This window comes from Herpailurus yagouaroundi, unplaced genomic scaffold (genome assembly GCF_014898765.1).
Source record: "Herpailurus yagouaroundi ecotype Mexico unplaced genomic scaffold, PumYag 139, whole genome shotgun sequence".
Taxonomy (NCBI): Eukaryota; Metazoa; Chordata; class Mammalia; order Carnivora; family Felidae; genus Herpailurus; species Herpailurus yagouaroundi.
Window position 1 is genome coordinate 2220031 of NW_024412394.1, and position 16838 is coordinate 2236868.

The 16838-nt window shown below is 42.7% G+C and overlaps 1 protein-coding gene across 6 annotated transcripts in view; it reads left to right on the forward strand.

Moving 5' to 3' along the window:
- Positions 1-16838, forward strand: part of ZNF76 (zinc finger protein 76) — a 33444-nt gene that overhangs the window by 3994 nt on the left and 12612 nt on the right. For 5 of the 6 annotated variants that reach the window (XM_040473276.1, XM_040473275.1, XM_040473279.1 and 2 more), the window contains exon 2: positions 14866-15034. In XM_040473276.1, the coding sequence (XP_040329210.1) occupies positions 14962-15034 (73 nt within the window). In that variant the 5' untranslated portion in view covers positions 14866-14961. Of the gene's footprint in view, positions 1-2879; positions 3022-14865; positions 15035-16838 lie in introns of all 6 variants that reach the window. The other variant, XM_040473277.1, reaches the window with a different exon arrangement.

The window sequence follows — 16838 nt, forward strand, 5'->3', positions numbered from 1 at the left end:
GATTTAAACAGTCTGGAATTTAGACACTTCCTTTTTTAGTCATTGGTTGCAAAAGGGAATGGGTGTAAGTACTTGTTTTCGCTGTATGTTTGGTAAGACTAGAGAGATTGGTTGCCGCTGTTGATAGAATACAGTGGTTACAAGGCCAGGGTCTGTTATATACAGACCAGTTTTCAAGAAAACAGCAATGTGAAATTTTTACTGGGGGTTGCAAAGACAGTCCAGGAATAGGGGGAACCAGATTGGCAAAATGATGGTAATTGCTGAAGTTGTGGATTTGGGTTCATGGGATACGTTACACTGTTCTTTCTAGTTTTGTGTATGTTTGAAATCCCTAATAAAAGTTGGAAAAAAAAAAAAAAGCTAGTTGAACAAGTGCAAATTTAGCACTGTTCCCTGGAAAACACCTCAACGCAAATGTTACTGAGTCAGTACTATTATCTAGGTTAAGTAGTATATTTAGTCTAACCTATCCCTGACCTTTTCTGTTTGTGAGATAGGGCTCTAAAAACAAAAATCAGCACCCTGCAGAATCTTGTACTTGGTGGCGCAGGAATTGTAACATGCTGGCAACCAGCACCTATTGCCCTGGAAGTGAGAAGGTGAAGGGAGTGGGGGGAGGTGAACGGGAGACCAGAGCTCAACTAGGGTCTTCCATTTTTGGCCTAAGGCCTTTAGATTACTGGGACATCTTAAAGGTACGGATGTTCATTCATTCACTCATTCATTCATTATTCCACAAATGTTTGGTGACTCCCTGCTAGAGGCCTGGTACTTTTCTAGTACCTGGAGACAGAGCAGTGAATAAAACAAAGTTCCTGGACTTAAGAAGCTCACCTGTTGGGGACAGGCATACAAAAACAAATAACAAGTAAAATTTATGTTGAGAAAATTAAGCAGAGAAGGGAGAGAGTTCCTGGAGTCAGTGTTAAATTTTAAATAGGGTGGTTAAGGAAGTTCTCACTGAAAAGGTAACATTTAGCCAAAAAGTTAAGAGGGTGAGCCAAGCATATATTTGGGGGAAATGTGTTCCAGTCAGAGGGAACAACAAGTGCAAAGGCCCCAGAGCAGGAGTATGCCTCGTATACTGTACATTCGAGGAACATGAAGGTGTCAGCCAGTATGGCTGCAGTAGTGTAAGAGAGGGGAAACAGCAGGAGAGATGTGGGAGCATGAGTGGATTGGTGGCAAGTCACATTAAGATTTTGTGCATTGTGAGAGGGAAGCCATTGGAGGGCTCTATACAGAAGAGTGATGTGATCTGACATCCAGGATCATTCTGGCTGCATTGCTGAGAATGACCCATAGAACACAAGAGTGGAAGGAGGGAAACTGGTTAGGAGGCTATTCCAAGAGTCCAGGCAAGAGAAGTTGGTGGCTTGCATCCAAAGTAAAACAGTGGAAAAGTGAGAAGTGGTTGGATTCTGGCTGTGTGTGTGTGTGTGTGTGTGTGTGTGTGTGTAGAGAGAGAGAGGAGCCACCAGATTTGCTGATGGCTTAGATATGGCATGTAAAAGAAACAGAGAAGAAGTTGAGAATGGCTGTCTCCTTTTTGGCCTGAGCAACTGAAGAATGGAGTTATCATTTAGTGAAATGGGGAAGCAGGAGGAGGGGTAGGTTGTGAGAAGGGATAGATAAGGAACTAACTTTTGAGTGTGGCAAGTTTCAGGTGCTTTTTGGGCATGGAGATGTTGCATAAGCCACTGGATACACAAGTTGTTAGACGTGAGTAAATTTCTGCTCTCCTGAGAACTGAAAGAACACTGTTCCTGAGCAAGAGACAGGGCAGTACAGTAGAACACTAGCAGTTCAGGAGTGAGGCCTGGCTCTGCCACCTGCTAGCTGCGTGATCCTTTGGAACTTCAGCACTTCTGGCCTCCATATCTTCATCTGCAGAATGCCTGCATTAGACTAGAAACAAGCCATCTTCTCAGCCTACGCCCATTGTGAGAGTCCACGAATTCGTGCTCAGAGTAAACAAGATAACATATCTGTACATCGAAGAGCATTTTGAAAACTGCTGAGCCCTATGCCAGCTAGCGGTGTTGGTGGTAAGAGTCCATCTTTCCTTTGCTAAAGTAATACCCAGTGAGTGCCTGCCATGTGCTGGGCACAGAGGATACAGTGATGGAGAAGATGCAGCTGTGCCCTCGTCGAACAGTACAGACCAGCTGCCTGGTGCAGCTTCGCTGCTAAGTGCAGAGGAAACAGGCCAGACACCAGTGGTCTGGTGTGACATGAGCCAGGGGAAAGCCTGTTACTGACCTGGGTCTGGGAAAACAGTGAACGTGGATGTCAGAGATGAAGCAAGATGATGTTACAAGTGAGGCCAAGTGGTCATTGGGGCTGGGGCAGAGCTGGGGCAGAGCTAAGGCAGTGGGGCTCCGTTCCTTCCCTCCCTCATTCTTTCACTCAACGTTTACTCTTCTGTTGGGATCTTCTCTTAAGGAGCTCGTGGTTCTGGAGTAGATGGTTTCAAATCCAGCCTTGAGAGTTTCAATTAGAATGAATTCCCAGTAAGTGGAGCTGATTTAGGATTCAAATTTGAGCAAAGAGCTCAGTTGTGGACACATTCTTTGTTAGGTGCTGATTACGCCAAGTTATAAGCAGTATAACAGAAAGTAGGAGTGTGTTATTTTCCCCCTAGAAGAGTCCAATTTAAGGAAAACATACCGTGGCAGAGTAATCCCTTCACTGCATCTGGAAGCATAGTCGCTGTGCCATGTTTATCCATGTATCATTTAGATGTCAGTGTTTATATTGTAAGGAGAGTCTCTGACCAGCTAAACAAGAGCACAGGATACAGCCCATCTTCACTGACAGATCACCCACAAAATTTGTTTAGAGTAGATATGTAATCATCATCTTTCATTTAACAGAATGGGGAAATTTTGTCCTGGTGAGTGGAAAAAACCACTGAAATACAAATCCAAGTGCAGCAGAAGCTATTGTCTTTAACTGGTGGCCAGAAGCTACTGACGAAACCTTGGATGCCTCTTGCCCTGGCAGCGCTCAGTCAAGGTAGAGAACTATGTATTAATGTGAGGGTCTCACGGTTGTCTTTGTTTTTCCGGTAGAAGTGAAGGGCCTATTTAGGCTCCTCACTTACAGCTCAGAATCGGAAAAGATCTGTGATGTTGAATGTGACATTCAAAGCCTCACAGCACATTAGATTGTCACCAGCTGGAAGTCAGAGCACTTCTTCTAGTGCCTCTGGGTTAACATTTACCCCTGGCTTGCCCTCAGTAAATGGTTCATCTCCGAGAAGCACAGATAGAACTTGTTAGTTTGGTACTATTTCTCACTGTATCGCTCTTCATTTGTTGGGAGTCCCTGCTGCTTTGGGGTATTTGATAAAGCATAACACCCATGCAGTTATGATAAGAACCAAGGACCTGGGAGCTCCTTGAGACTGTGGAACTGACCTGAGGCTTAGATGTCAAGGGTGTACCTGAGACCAGAGTTCTCTCTGTCTGAGAAAATTGTCCTCTCAACCTAAGAAGTACGGTCTGAAGCCACAGAAGCAGTGAGGGAGAAAGGCAGCCCCTGCCTAGCTACCACTTCAGCCAGACTGACCCTTGTAACCAGGCTGGGGACACACGTGCTAGAGCCAACCTGTTCTCAGATCCTGTGCAGATTTGCTGTTGCCTCATGCTCAGCTTGGTCACCTTTCCATACGATCCATGAGCCGTGAAGCTAAGGTTTCAGGTTTGGTTTTGCTGCAAAGCTGTATAACAGAATCTATGCTGTCAGCACTGGACTAGCCATGCCTCACAAATGCAGAACCGTAGATATTCCTGTAGCCAACGAAAGGAATGCAAAGCATGCTTCCAGAGTTTCTTTTTTTGTTCATTTATTTATATTTGTTTATTTAACATATAAATACATTTGTGTATTTAACATTCATGAGGCTAACTTTTTTTTTTTTTTTTTTGGTCTGTAAGTCCAGTGAAAAGTCATCCTTCCATTGCTATTCCCCAGTCACTCTGCTACCCTTCTGCAGGCAACCCTACTTAGTAATTTCTTGATTGTCTTTCTACAGATTTTTGCATGCCAGTGGCAACATACAGAAGGCATTGTTTTATATTTTGCCATTTTTTAAATTTAATATGTTTTGGGGATCTTTGCGTGTTTGTATGTAAGGACCTTCCTCATTTAACTATGTCTACATAGTATAGAAATTCCATATTGATAAACATTTATGCTGCTTTTAATGTTTTTGCTATTACTGCATACAGGGATGCCATGACGAACCTTAGACCTGTGCCATTTTCCACATGTTCTGTCTACATACATACATACATGTCATACATGACCTATCTGCTGGGTCAGATGGTAGGCACATTTGTACTTCTGATTGATACTGCCACATTGCCCTACACAGAGTTCGTACCCATGTATACTCTGCCCCTCCCCACCCGTCCCCAGCAAGGTAAGACTCTGCCTGTTTCCCCACAGCCTCATGGACATTGCTCTGAGTGAAGAATATACAGATTCCCCAGAGATCACCATAGGATACTGAATGATAGGGCCCCACCATGACACTCTATGCCACAAGACATACAAAGCACAACACAGCCCAGTTTGAGGAATGCCACATTTATTTTTTTTTTAATGTTTATTTATTTTTGAGAGAGAGAGAGAGACAGACCATGAGCAGGGGAGGGGCAGAGAGAGAGGGAGACACAGAATCTGAAGCAGGCTCCAGGCTCCGAGCTGTCAGCACGGAGCCCGACATGGGGCTCGACCTCACGAACTGTGAGATCATGACCTGAGCCGAAGTCGGACACTCAACCGACTGAGCCACCCAGGCACCCCGAGGAATACCACATTTAAAAACAACTACTAGACCTCTTGTGGTTAGAAAGAAGGAAAATTCTAGAGGAAGAAGTTCCCTACCTTAGTCCTTAGACTGCATGAATTAAAGGAGGAATGTCTTTTTCTGCAGGACATCAGAGGGATGAGGTACAGCTAGTGATGGGCAGGCTGTGGGAAGAATAAAAGGAAACCCCAAGAGGGAGGAGCTGATAACCAAGCAAATGTGTTTAGTGTCCAATGGAGAAGCACCTCTCTACTCCATGCTGGTATCTTTCCATTCCAGTGACTTTTTTTTTTTTTTTTTTTTTTTAAGGTTATACCCTGTCCATTTCTTTTTGGCCTCTTTTCCTCTCCTCTCACTTGGAGTTAAGGTTTCTGCAAGTTGAAACTGAGTGAATGTTCAACCTTATGTCTCACTACTTAGTGTTAGTTTGTTGACTTTCTTCCATTAATCCAGATGGGCTTCATGGTTCTTATTTAAAAGGCTTAAGCATCCTGTGCAAGTAGTGCTGTTTTCTGTGCATTCTCTTTGTGGAATAAATTATGAAGATGAGGTTCTTAGCTCTCAGATTCTGAACCTTTCCTCATGGGGTTAACCCCTGGTGGGGTTAAGCATTGATGGTTTGTGCCCTGGAGAGCCTGGAGCTGTCTCTAGTGCCATCTCCAATGCACATTTGTGCCTGCCTCCTGACCTTGCCAACACTGATGTTTGGATTTTTGTTTTTATTAATAGAGTCTATTGCTTAGATCATTTTTAGGTTTATGGAAACATTGAATAGAAAATGCAGACAGTTCCCATATACTCCCCTCCCTGCCCCAGTGCCCAGTTTTTCCTATTATTAACATCTTGCATTAGTGTGGTATATTTGCTACAATTGATGAACTAGTATTGACGTATTATTATTAACTGAAGTTCATGGTTTACATTATGGTTCATTCTTTGTGCTATATATTCTATGGGTTTTGACAAATATACAACGTCAGATATATGTCCACCATTACAGTATCCTACAGAATCATTTCACTGCCCTAAAAATGCCCTGTGCTCCATCTGTGCATCCTTCCTCTCTCCCCCTGCACCCCTGGCAAGCACTGATACTTTTATTGTCTCTACAGTTTTACCTTTTCCAGAAGTTATGTAGTTGGAAACATACTGTATGTAGTCTTTTCAGATTGGCTTCTTTCACTTAGCAAAATGCATTTAAGTTTCCTCTGTGTCTTTTCATGACTTAGTGGCTTTTTTCTCTTTCTTTCTTTCTTTCTTTCTTTCTTTCTTTCTTTCTTTTTCTTTCTTTCAGAGAGAGCGAGTGAGCACAAGTGGAGGCAGGGGCAGAGGGAGAGGGAGAGAATCTTAAGCAGGCTCCAGGCCCAACACAGCCTGACATGGGTCTCCATCTCACAACCATTGAGACCATAACCTGAGCCAAAATCAAGAGTCAGACGCTTAACCAACTGAACTACCTAGGTGCCCCAGTCGTTCTTTTTATCACTGAATGATATTCCATTGTCTGGATGTATCACAGTTTTGTGTATTGAAGGACATCTTAGTTGCTTCCAGCCTTTGGCAATTATGAATAAAGCTGCTATAAACATCCATGTGCTAGTTTTCTCTGGATATAAGTTTTCAACTCATTGAGGAGTAGGAATGCTGGATCATTTGGTAAGACTGTTTAATTTTGTTAAAAACTGCCCAACTGTCTTCCAGAGTACTGTTTTGCGGTACCATTTTGCATCCCTACCAGCAGTGATACCTGTTCCTCCACATCCTTGCCAACACTTAGTGTTATTGCTGTTTTGGATTTGGGCTATTCTGATAGGCATGTAGTGGTATCTCATTGTCTACTGGATATTAATACTTTGATTTATGGTAATGGAGTAAGTATATACCACCATGATTATTCTTTCTTGTAGTTTAATTACTAATGACAGTGAACCTTTTTTGTATTATTTATTTACTATTAGTGTTTTTGCTTATGTGAATTCATATTATAGCCTTATTTGTCTAGTGGGAATTTGAGACTGTTATTGGAGGTTTGTATATGTCTGCATGTGTTTTTTTTTTTGCACCCAATTTTTTTTTGTTGTGGTAAAATACATGTAAAAAACATTTACCATCTTAACCATTGTTAAGTGTATATTTAAGTTGCATGTGTTTTTAATATCATGTCTTACGTTTTCTTTCTTCAATATTTTCCCCTAATGTTGATTTTTTTTTTTAAACCTAACTTTCTTTTGCCTTGATTTTCGATTCAGAAGCTAAAACTACCTTCTCTTCCTAGTTGAGATTTGGGTATTGTTCCATTTTGATGAACTGATGGCATAAATTTAACCTTTTTGTCCCAGGGTGATTTTTTTTTTTTTTAATTTTTTTTTTTCAACGTTTATTTATTTTTGGGACAGAGAGAGACAGAGCATGAACGGGGGAGGGGCAGAGAGAGAGGGAGACACAGAATCGGAAACAGGCTCCAGGCTCTGAGCCATCAGCCCAGAGCCTGACGCGGGGCTCGAACTCACGGCCCGTGAGATCGTGACCTGGCTGAAGTCGGACGCCTAACCGACTGCGCCACCCAGGCGCCCCCCAGGGTGATGTTTTTTAAATAACACTATGTACCTAAATAACTATGATGATCCAGTTCCTCCTGATGGCTGATGGCATGTTTCATTTTCAAATAGCCCTTCTCAAGCCAGCAGTGACCCCAGGCTGAATTCCAGAAACAAGTCCGATGTAACTTAATAATATCTGTATTAATTTGCATATTGGTATAATGTACACCCTTAGTACACCCCCTCCAAAATGACTTTATTCTGGACTTTTTTTCAGTGGACTAAAGGTGGATTTGAAATAGCCGTGATTCTGTGTTGGGTGTTTACAAGCTAAGATGTTAAAATTCTCCTTAAACTTATGACTGAAAATTAGGTTTTTAAGTTACCTGTTTTAGTTTAAATGAATTCTGTTCTGCAGTAAAGGGGTCTGCATTTTCATTGCCCTTTTGGAATTAAAAATAATCCGTTTTGCCTAATTACTCTTTTCTGTGACTAATTCAAATCTATAAAATTGTAGTAGCTAAATAGGAACCACACTAAAAAGTGATTTGGGCTTTTAAAATCACTGTGCCATTTGCAAAGAGATGTTTAGCTGATGTTTTAAATGTGTGCAAGTTTCTGTTATTAATTTCCTGTTTTCTCTTTAGTGTTTGGAAACCCACAGAACCAAGCCTCTTTCACCAAGGTTTTTGTGTGTGCATTGAAGTCTTTTTCTATAATAACAAATACTGAATCGTTTTACTACAGCTCTTCCAAATCTGGTTCTAATTTGTTTGCCACTTGACTTGCTGAGCCTCTGTCTCTTCCAACCTAATGTCACTTTTTCCTCTCTGAGAACTTTTATTTCCAAATGAGGAATTTTCTGAGCGAAAATTAAGTCTTTTCTTCCCCCCAAAGTTGAACATTCTTCTCTTGCCAAGTAAATATTTTGTTTTTGTTTTTTTTTTTCCTTTCTTTGGCTTTAAATACAGTTGCCCTCTGGGCTGGCTGAAGCAGAGTACAGAAAGCCTTATTTCAAATGTCCAAGGAGTTTGGACTGGCAGAAAATGATGGAATAGTGAACAGGTGTCTGTAGTCAAGGCGAAGCCTAGCTTGCGTGTGGATCAGATTAGATCTGAACCGTGCCAAAGTGGAGAAACAAATATGTGGCTACTGTTTAGTTTCCTGTCTTTCATAACCCTTATTTTTCTGCTTTGAGGAGATAATTGAAGCACATCTTGTTTCGTGGAAAGACCTAAAGATCCAAAGTATCTGAAAAGCTTTTCCAAATGTTATCTCTTCCAGATAAATTATAATTTATGTTTTTACATTAGGAAACATTTATATATTATGAAGCCAGAGGGCTATTTCCTGCATCAGAGCCAGGTTAAGTTCTTTTTTTTTTTTTTTTTTTTTTGTATGTTCTATTTCTTTTTGAGAGAGCACAAGCCGGGGAGGGTCAGAGAGAGGGGAACAGAGGATCTGAAGCAGGCTCTGCACTGAAAGCAGTGAGCCTGACATGGGGCTGACAGCAGCGAGAACCAATATGGGGCTTGAACTCACGAACTGCGAGATCATGACCTGAGCCGAAGTCGTACACTCAACTGACTGAGCCGCCCAGGTGTCCCATGTTCATTTTAAAAAGTCAACAAACAGAAGCTGGCTGCAAGTTCTGGTAGAGTCCAAAATACTTCCTTTTCTTTAAAAAATTTTTAAGTTCATTTATTTTGAGATAGAGAAGTGGGAAGGGGCAAAAGAGAGGGAGAGAGAATCCCAAGCAGGCTCTGTGCTGGCAGTGCTGGGCTCGAATTCACAAACCTGAGATCAAGACCTGAGCTGAAACCAAGAGTCAGGCACTTAACCAACTGAGCCACCCAGGCACCCCAGGAGTACTTCCTTTTCATTTCTACCCTTTATCATGGCTATTATCCACCCCTCCCCCAGCCCCCAGTCTGTCTCTCCCTAATACCCAGCTTAGGTCACTGGGGGGCTGGCAAACCTTATACCCTACAAGGAGAAAACAGAGCAGCTGCCCCTGCTCCCCCTCCATCCTTTCTCAAAAGGCCACAGGAGTTATGAATCTGAAATGTCAAGTGCAGGCAGGAAATGCTCAGTCACAGCCATCCTGAGACAGTGACAAGCCTCTCTTTGGCCCTGCCAGTATCATTGTTGTTAGTTCACTACTGACACAGAAGGATTCAGAGTAGAGCATCGATTCACAAAGGCAAGGGAGAAAAATGGCAATCAGACACTTGTATATGCCTGGCAGCCACAAAACACCTTCTCACCACCTGCAGTCAGGCTCTGTTGGAAGGCAGCATCGGAGATCAGGAAAAGTTAAAGAGCAAGAGTTGACTGTTTTAAAGGTTTATATTATGGGCTTAAGGAGGAAAATTGAATATTTAGCCTGCACATGAGAACATGTAAAAGAGTGGAGATTTGTTTTCTTTGAGTCTAAGAAGCGTTATTTTGGGAAATGTGGCTACCAGCTATTCCCTTTTTCCATTGTGGTCAGGTCCAGGAGGACTGGGTCTAAGTTACAGTGGGTGAGATGAAAGTTAAACAATCAATAGTCAAGTGTTTTGAGTGCTGACATTGTGTCACACTATATTAGCAGAAGGAAGAAATGCACCAGATATTGAGAGGTATGGACTCTGGGGCCGGCCAGTCTGGCTTTGAATCCTGGCTTCCGCACTTACTAGCTGTGGGACCTTGGAGTAATTACTTCTAAGCCTTGGTCACTGCATCCATAAAATGGAAATAATGTACCTGTTTCTGTGTAGGGTTATTTTTAAGATTTTGAAAGAGTTAATTAATATAGGGGCACCTAGGTGGCTCAATCCAGTTAAACATCTGACTCCTGATTTCAGCTCAGATCATGATCTCATGGTTCGTGAGTTCAAACCCCGCATCAGGCTCTGTGTTCTCAGTTCAGAGCCTGCTTGGGATTCTCTCTTTCTCCCTCTCTCTGCCCCTCCCCTGCTCGTGTGCCCGTGCACTCTCTCCCTCTCTCAAAAAAAAAAAAGAATTGAGATTAGAAACCATTTCTGCAGATTCCTAGTACAGGGCTCTTTCCACTATTTGCCTACGTTTAAGAATACCCATTGCTTCAAAAGCATTTCTCTTTAGGTTTTTCTTCCATCCCCTCCGCAGAGCCAGTTTTTCTTGGGTACTTATGTGGCAGCACTGTGCTAAATGCTGACATATGTGACCTTATTTAATCCTTACAGCAACCTGTGAAGGTGCTATTATTATCCCCATTTTTTTACAAGTGGAATCTGAAGCTCATAGAGGTTCAGTTACTTGCCCAAGGGTACACAGCTTCAAAGAGGTAGAACCTGGGTTAGAGCCCAGGCTGTCTGACTCCAGAACCTGTGTTCTTAACCATGCCACAGGTTTTCCTCAGAATGTCTCAATAGAGTCCAGATGTGCTGAATTAAACCACCTATTGCAGCAGCAGCCACAGGAGCCAGCCATAAAGATTTGAGGCCATTTTGTAATCCCTTTTCAACCCATAATCTGCTTTGTTTCCAGACCTAGGTCTCCTATGCATCCTTTTTCTGACAATGCTGTTAACAGAAGCAGGGTACCAAAAGAATTTCTCTCCCTGCTTAAGACTCTGAAGGTCGAGGCTGACCAAGAGAGGCCAGGACCAGAGCTTGTGGTTATCAAGGCTCTGGGCAAGGTTGGGGTCACTGCCAGGAACCTAGTAGACCAGATAATATGGGTCAGATGTCAGAATTCCCATCTAGACCAGTGGTGCTTTACCTTTAATCCCTGTAAGACTCTCATGACAATCTTAAACTCCCTTCTTTTCAGAAAAATGCACAAGCTCACATGCCAAAAAAGTGTTTTCAGGTCGCCAGACCTAAAAACGCCCGTCTAAAAACCTCTGTACTAGGCTACAGAGTAGAGTATATGACAGCATACTCTGGAGCTAGATAGCCTGGATTCAAAATCCTCTTCTCCTACTTACTACCTGTGCAACCTTGAGCCAAGTTACTTAGTGTCTTAGGCTTCAATTCCCTCAACTATGAAGTGAGGATAATACTATTTAGTTACAGGATCGTTGTGAGGATTAAATGAGTCACTATATATAAAATGCCTAGTACACAGTTAGCTCTACAGCACTGTTCACTATTACTGCTAGTAGTACCTTGGCCCATTCAGTAAATGTTTATGGATAGTGGGGACACCAAGTCTAAAGGAGAACATCCCAACAGGTGTGTCACAAGTAGGCTATAGTCATGTAAAAATGTTGACCCGCTCAGCCTTGGGGCTGCCAGAACCCCAGCTCGTTGCTCCTGGCTTCGAGTAGCAGCATCCGCCATATACAAATATCCTTCTCTCTGGGTGCCCTGATGTGAAAACAGTTTGGGCAGCACTAACTGAAATCAGTGAGAATCAAGTAGGCAGTCCAAATCCCACGTCCAGGGGGTTTCTGTGGATGGGTGGCAATAAGAATCTTCACTGCTAAACCTAGAACAAGGCTTCATAAGTCTGGGCTCTGGCTCAAGTAGGCTGTATGCCAGTGCAAAGGAAGTCCTGCCAGCAGGACGCTACAGCTCGTCCCTCCCTGCACACAAGGACCCAGTGAGTCACTCCACAAGGATTTGTGGAGAGCCCACAGTGAACCCAAAACCAGGCTGGGGCCCAAAGTCTTGTGTGGGCAACAAATGTTAAAGAGGTAGTGATAAGTACCGAAGTAGGCGACTCTAGTGTGAGTACCAGGAAGAGGTAGCGCCCAGGGCTGCAGGGATTTATCATGGCTGGGAGCCATGCTGACAAGGTGGAGTCCAAGGACCATAGCAAGCTACTCAAGAGTTTGATCAAGGAAGTAGCGGGTGTAGACTTGAACTTTTTTTTTTCTCTCTTTTTAAGTTTACTTATTTTGAGAGAGAGGGAGAGAGAATCCCTAGCAGGCTCTGCACTGTCAGCACAGAGCCTGAGGTGGAGCTGGAAGTCACAAACCATGAGATCATGACCTGAGCTGAAATCAAGAGTAGGATGCTTAATGGACTGAGCCATCCAGGTGCCCCTGTACTTTTTTTAAGGGCACTCTGACACAGTATTACAAAGTGAATAGGAAACAGGCAAGAGTTTGAGGACATACTTCAGGAGGCTCTTGACAATGGTCAAGATGTGAGAGGTGATACTCACCTGAAATAGGTACATATACTTCTTAAGTTTTTTAAAATTGTTTTTAATTGAGGTGTAATTGACATACAACATTATACTAAGTTTTGGGTTGTAGAACATAGTGACTTAATATTTGTATATATTGTGAAATTATCACCACATTTAGTTTAGTTAATATCCCTCGCCATACATAATTGCAGACTTTCTTTCTTGTGTTTAGAACTTTTTAAGATTTATTCTCTTAGCAACTGCCAAATACGCAACACAGTATTATTATTAACTATGGTCAATCATACTATACATTACATCCCTGTGATTTACTTATTTTATAACTGGAAGTTTGTACCTTTTGACTCTCTTTATCCATTTTGCCCACCCCTGACCCTTGCCTCTGGCAACCACCAATCTGTTCCTGTATCTATGAGTTTGGGTGTTTGGGGTCTTTTTTTTAAAGACACTTCTGAGTTAGCTCATACGGTATTTGTCTTTGACTTACTTCACTTAGCATAATACTGTCTAGGTCCATCCATGTTATCACAGGTGGCAAGATTCCTTTTTTTATGGCTAAATAATATCCCATTTTATATATGCTCCACATTTTCTTTATCCATTCATCCATCCATAGATACTTAAGTATTTTCCATGTCTTGGCTATTGTAAATAATGCTCGATGCTTTTATTTTTTTTGAAGTTAGTGTTTTTATTTTCTTTGGATAAAAATCCAGAAGTGGAATTGCTGGATCATATGGTAGTTTTATTTTTAATTTTTTGAGGAAGCTCCATACTGTTTTCCACTTTATACCAATTTCCACTCCCACCAACAGTGCACAAGGGTTCCGTTTTCTCCACATCCTTCCCAACGCTTGTTATTTTGCATCTTTTGATAATAGCCATTATAACAGGTATGAAGTGAGATCTCATTATGGCTTTGATTTGCATTTCTCTGGTGATTGGGGATGTTGAGCATCTTTTTATGTACCTGTTGTCCATCTGGATGTGTTCTTTGGAAAAATGTTTATTCAGGTCCTGCCCTTTTTTTTTTTTTTTCTAATTTTTTTTTTCAACGTTTATTTATTTTTGGGACAGAGAGAGACAGAGCATGAACGGGGGAGGGGCAGAGAGAGAGGGAGACACAGAATCGGAAACAGGCTCCAGGCTCCGAGCCATCAGCCCAGACAGAGCCTGACGCGGGGCTCGAACTCCCGGACCTCGAGATCGTGACCTGGCTGAAGTCGGACGCTTAACCGACTGCGCCACCCAGGCGCCCCATGGTCCTGCCCTTTTTTAATCAGATTGTTTGGTTTCTTGGTGTTGACTTATATAAGTTCTTTATTTTGGGTATTAACCCCTTATTGGATATATGATTTGCAGATATTTTCACCCATTTGGTAGGTTGCCTTTTCATTTTGTTGATGATTTCCTCTGCTGTGCAGACACTTTTTAGTTTGATACAGTCCCACTTATTTATTTTCACTTTTGTTGCCTTTGCTTTGGGTGTCAGACCCAAAAAAATTAGAACCAAGACCATGTCACGGAGCTTATCACCTATGTTTTCTTCTAGGAGTTTTATGGTTTCACGTCTTGCATTCAAGTCTAATCCATTTTGAGTTAATTTTTGTGTATGGTGGCAGATAGTGGTGTATCGAGATTTTTGAGGGAAAAGGAAGAATCAAGGATGACCCCACCAATTTTGGGTGGGCAGAGATGCCAGTCCAGGCATAGGGAATACTGGAAGGGGAACAGTTCTGGGGAGCCCATTGTGAGTTCTGTTGGGGACTCATTCTGTTAGTGATGCCTGTGAGATATTCACTGATGATGGCCAGCAAGGCCAGTGGATGGATAGATCTGAGCGTGGGAGAGATGTCGGAATGTGTAGAGAGAATCAGCAGCTTGGGGTTGGCAGCCTGCCTTCAATGGGGCTTCCTTCTGAGGAGAGTGAATTTAAAGATGGGTTTTGACTGGACCTGGGTGACTCAGTCAGTTAAGTGTCTGACTTTGGCTCAGGTCATGATCTCACAGTTCGTGAGTTCAAGCCCCACTTTGGGCTCTGCACTACTGGTGCAGAGCCTGCTTAGGATTCTTGCTCTCCTCGCTCTCTGCCCCTCCCCCATTCACTCTTTCCCTCTCTCAAAATAAATAAGTAAACTTCAGAAAAAAAAAAAAGTGGCTTTTACAAACAGTTTGGTGTGCTTCTGTTGTGTGCTCAACTTTAAGAATTCTTAAATAGGTATGTTTTGAACGTTCTTCATAAAAAACCAACACGGTTGTATACTTGGAAGAATTCATCTCTTTTTCTTCTTGGCTGGCCTCATCCACTCTTTCCTTGTAGATCCTTGTAGCAGGAGGAAGGTATACAACTCATAATTTGACTGTCCATTTTCTCAGACTTGTGACCCAGAAGGAAATCTCTGACCTCAGCTGTGGCTCTTGGTGCTGGCCAGAAGCCAACTTCATGTCTGAGTATACAAGTAGCAGTTTGCCATGGAGAGCTTGGGGCTGCAGACGGTGACCCTCAGTGATGGGACGACAGCCTATGTCCAGCAAGCTGTCAAAGGTGCGTATTTCCAGGTACCTCAGAATCCTGCCCTTTCCCCCAGCCTCTGGAGAGGAGTGTCCCCTTCTAAGAGTCTTACCCCCACTCTGTCCTCCCACCTGCATGCCACAACTTACTCTGCATGAGAATTTCTTGAGGTAATTGGCAAAAAGGGAACGCTTTAAAATAAAGTGCCATCCAGGCAGGCCAGCCTACAAAATCAGACTAGCCCAGCTGCAGCAACCAAGACCTCTGTAAGGCAGGATTCCTTACATGTGAAGAGTAGTTCATAAAACCTGTGGAAACGAATGAACACAGTGGTGGTTATAACTTCCTGCTCTTCAAATAATTCCCTGTCCAGTTTCTCAGTACTTTCTAGAAGCAGTTTATTTTATTTCAAGCAAGGTTAGGCACAGAGGGGGACACCCAGTTATAGATCTCATGCCTTAGGCCCCACTCAGGTTTCCAGGAATAAAAATACGGGGTATACCATTGAATTTGAGTTGCAGATAAACGGGAGCCTGGGTGGCTCGGTCATTGAGCGTCTGACTTTGGCTCAGGTCATGATCTCGTGGGTCACTGAGTTCGAGCCCCGTGTGGGACTCTGTGCTGACAGTTCAGAGCCTGGAGTCTGCTTCAGATTCTGTGTCTCCCTCTCTCTCTGCTCCTCCCCCACTTGCACTCTTTCTCTCCCTCTCTCTTTCAAAAATAAATAAAAATATTTAAAAAATAAAATAAAAAATTTGAATTACAGATAAACAATGAATAATTTGGTAGTACAAGTATGTGCCAAATACTGAATGGGATGGATATTTGTAAACATGGGACAGAATACTAAAACTAGTAAAATAGGGGCACCTGGGTGACTCCATTAATTAAGCATCCAACTTCAGCTCAGGCCATATGGTTTGTGAGTTTGAGCCCCATATCAGGCGCTCTGCTATCACTGCAGAGCCCGCTTTGGATCCTCTGTCCCCCTCCCCTGTTTGCGCATGCTTGCTCTCTGTCTCAAAAATAAATAAATATTTAAAAATAGTAAAATAATAACACTAAACACTAAAAAAAAAAGACTTTATCGTTTATCTGAAATTTGGATTCACCTGAAATTCAATTCTCAAGGAACTGAAAATCAAGGTGGACATGGAGTGAGAACTGACTGTCATTGAAGGGCAGAGCCTATGCACAGTCATGACAGCCTCCTTTCCCACCTGCATTCTCAGGCCCACCAGATGGCCTGCCTTGGACAGCACTGGGCAAACATTGCCTTGTTCCTACCCTTTATTTTGCCTCTTCTAGACTCTGTGATTGGGGGGGGACGCCTGGGTGGTACAGTCAGTTAAGCATCCAACTCTTGACTTCAGCTCAGGTCATGATCTCATGGTTTGTGATTTCGAGCCCCACATTGGCTCTGTACTGACAGTAAGGAGTCTGCTTGGGATTGTCTCCCTCTCTTTGTGCCCCTCCCCCACTTGCTCTCGCGCATGCGAGCGCACTCTCTCTCAAAATAAATTTAGACTCTGTGAACATCCTCATGAAGGACTGTCATTACAACATCACCCTCCTTCGTTTCAATACATTGTGAAAGTGTGTTTTAATTTCCAAGTGTACAGATAAATTGTTTGTTAATTTTATTTTAAATTGTCTGCTTCCTGATGACGACAAAGAGGCCCCTTAATCTCATCAGCAAGCTCTTTCCATATGACAATATGGGGGGAAGGGTTGCCTTCTGGAAAGGTTGTTTGTCAAGAACTGTCTATGATGTGTGGGTCTGGTTGGCTTTGTTTTCTGGAGAGTGGAACTTGTCTGGAATACTTTTTTTTTTTAA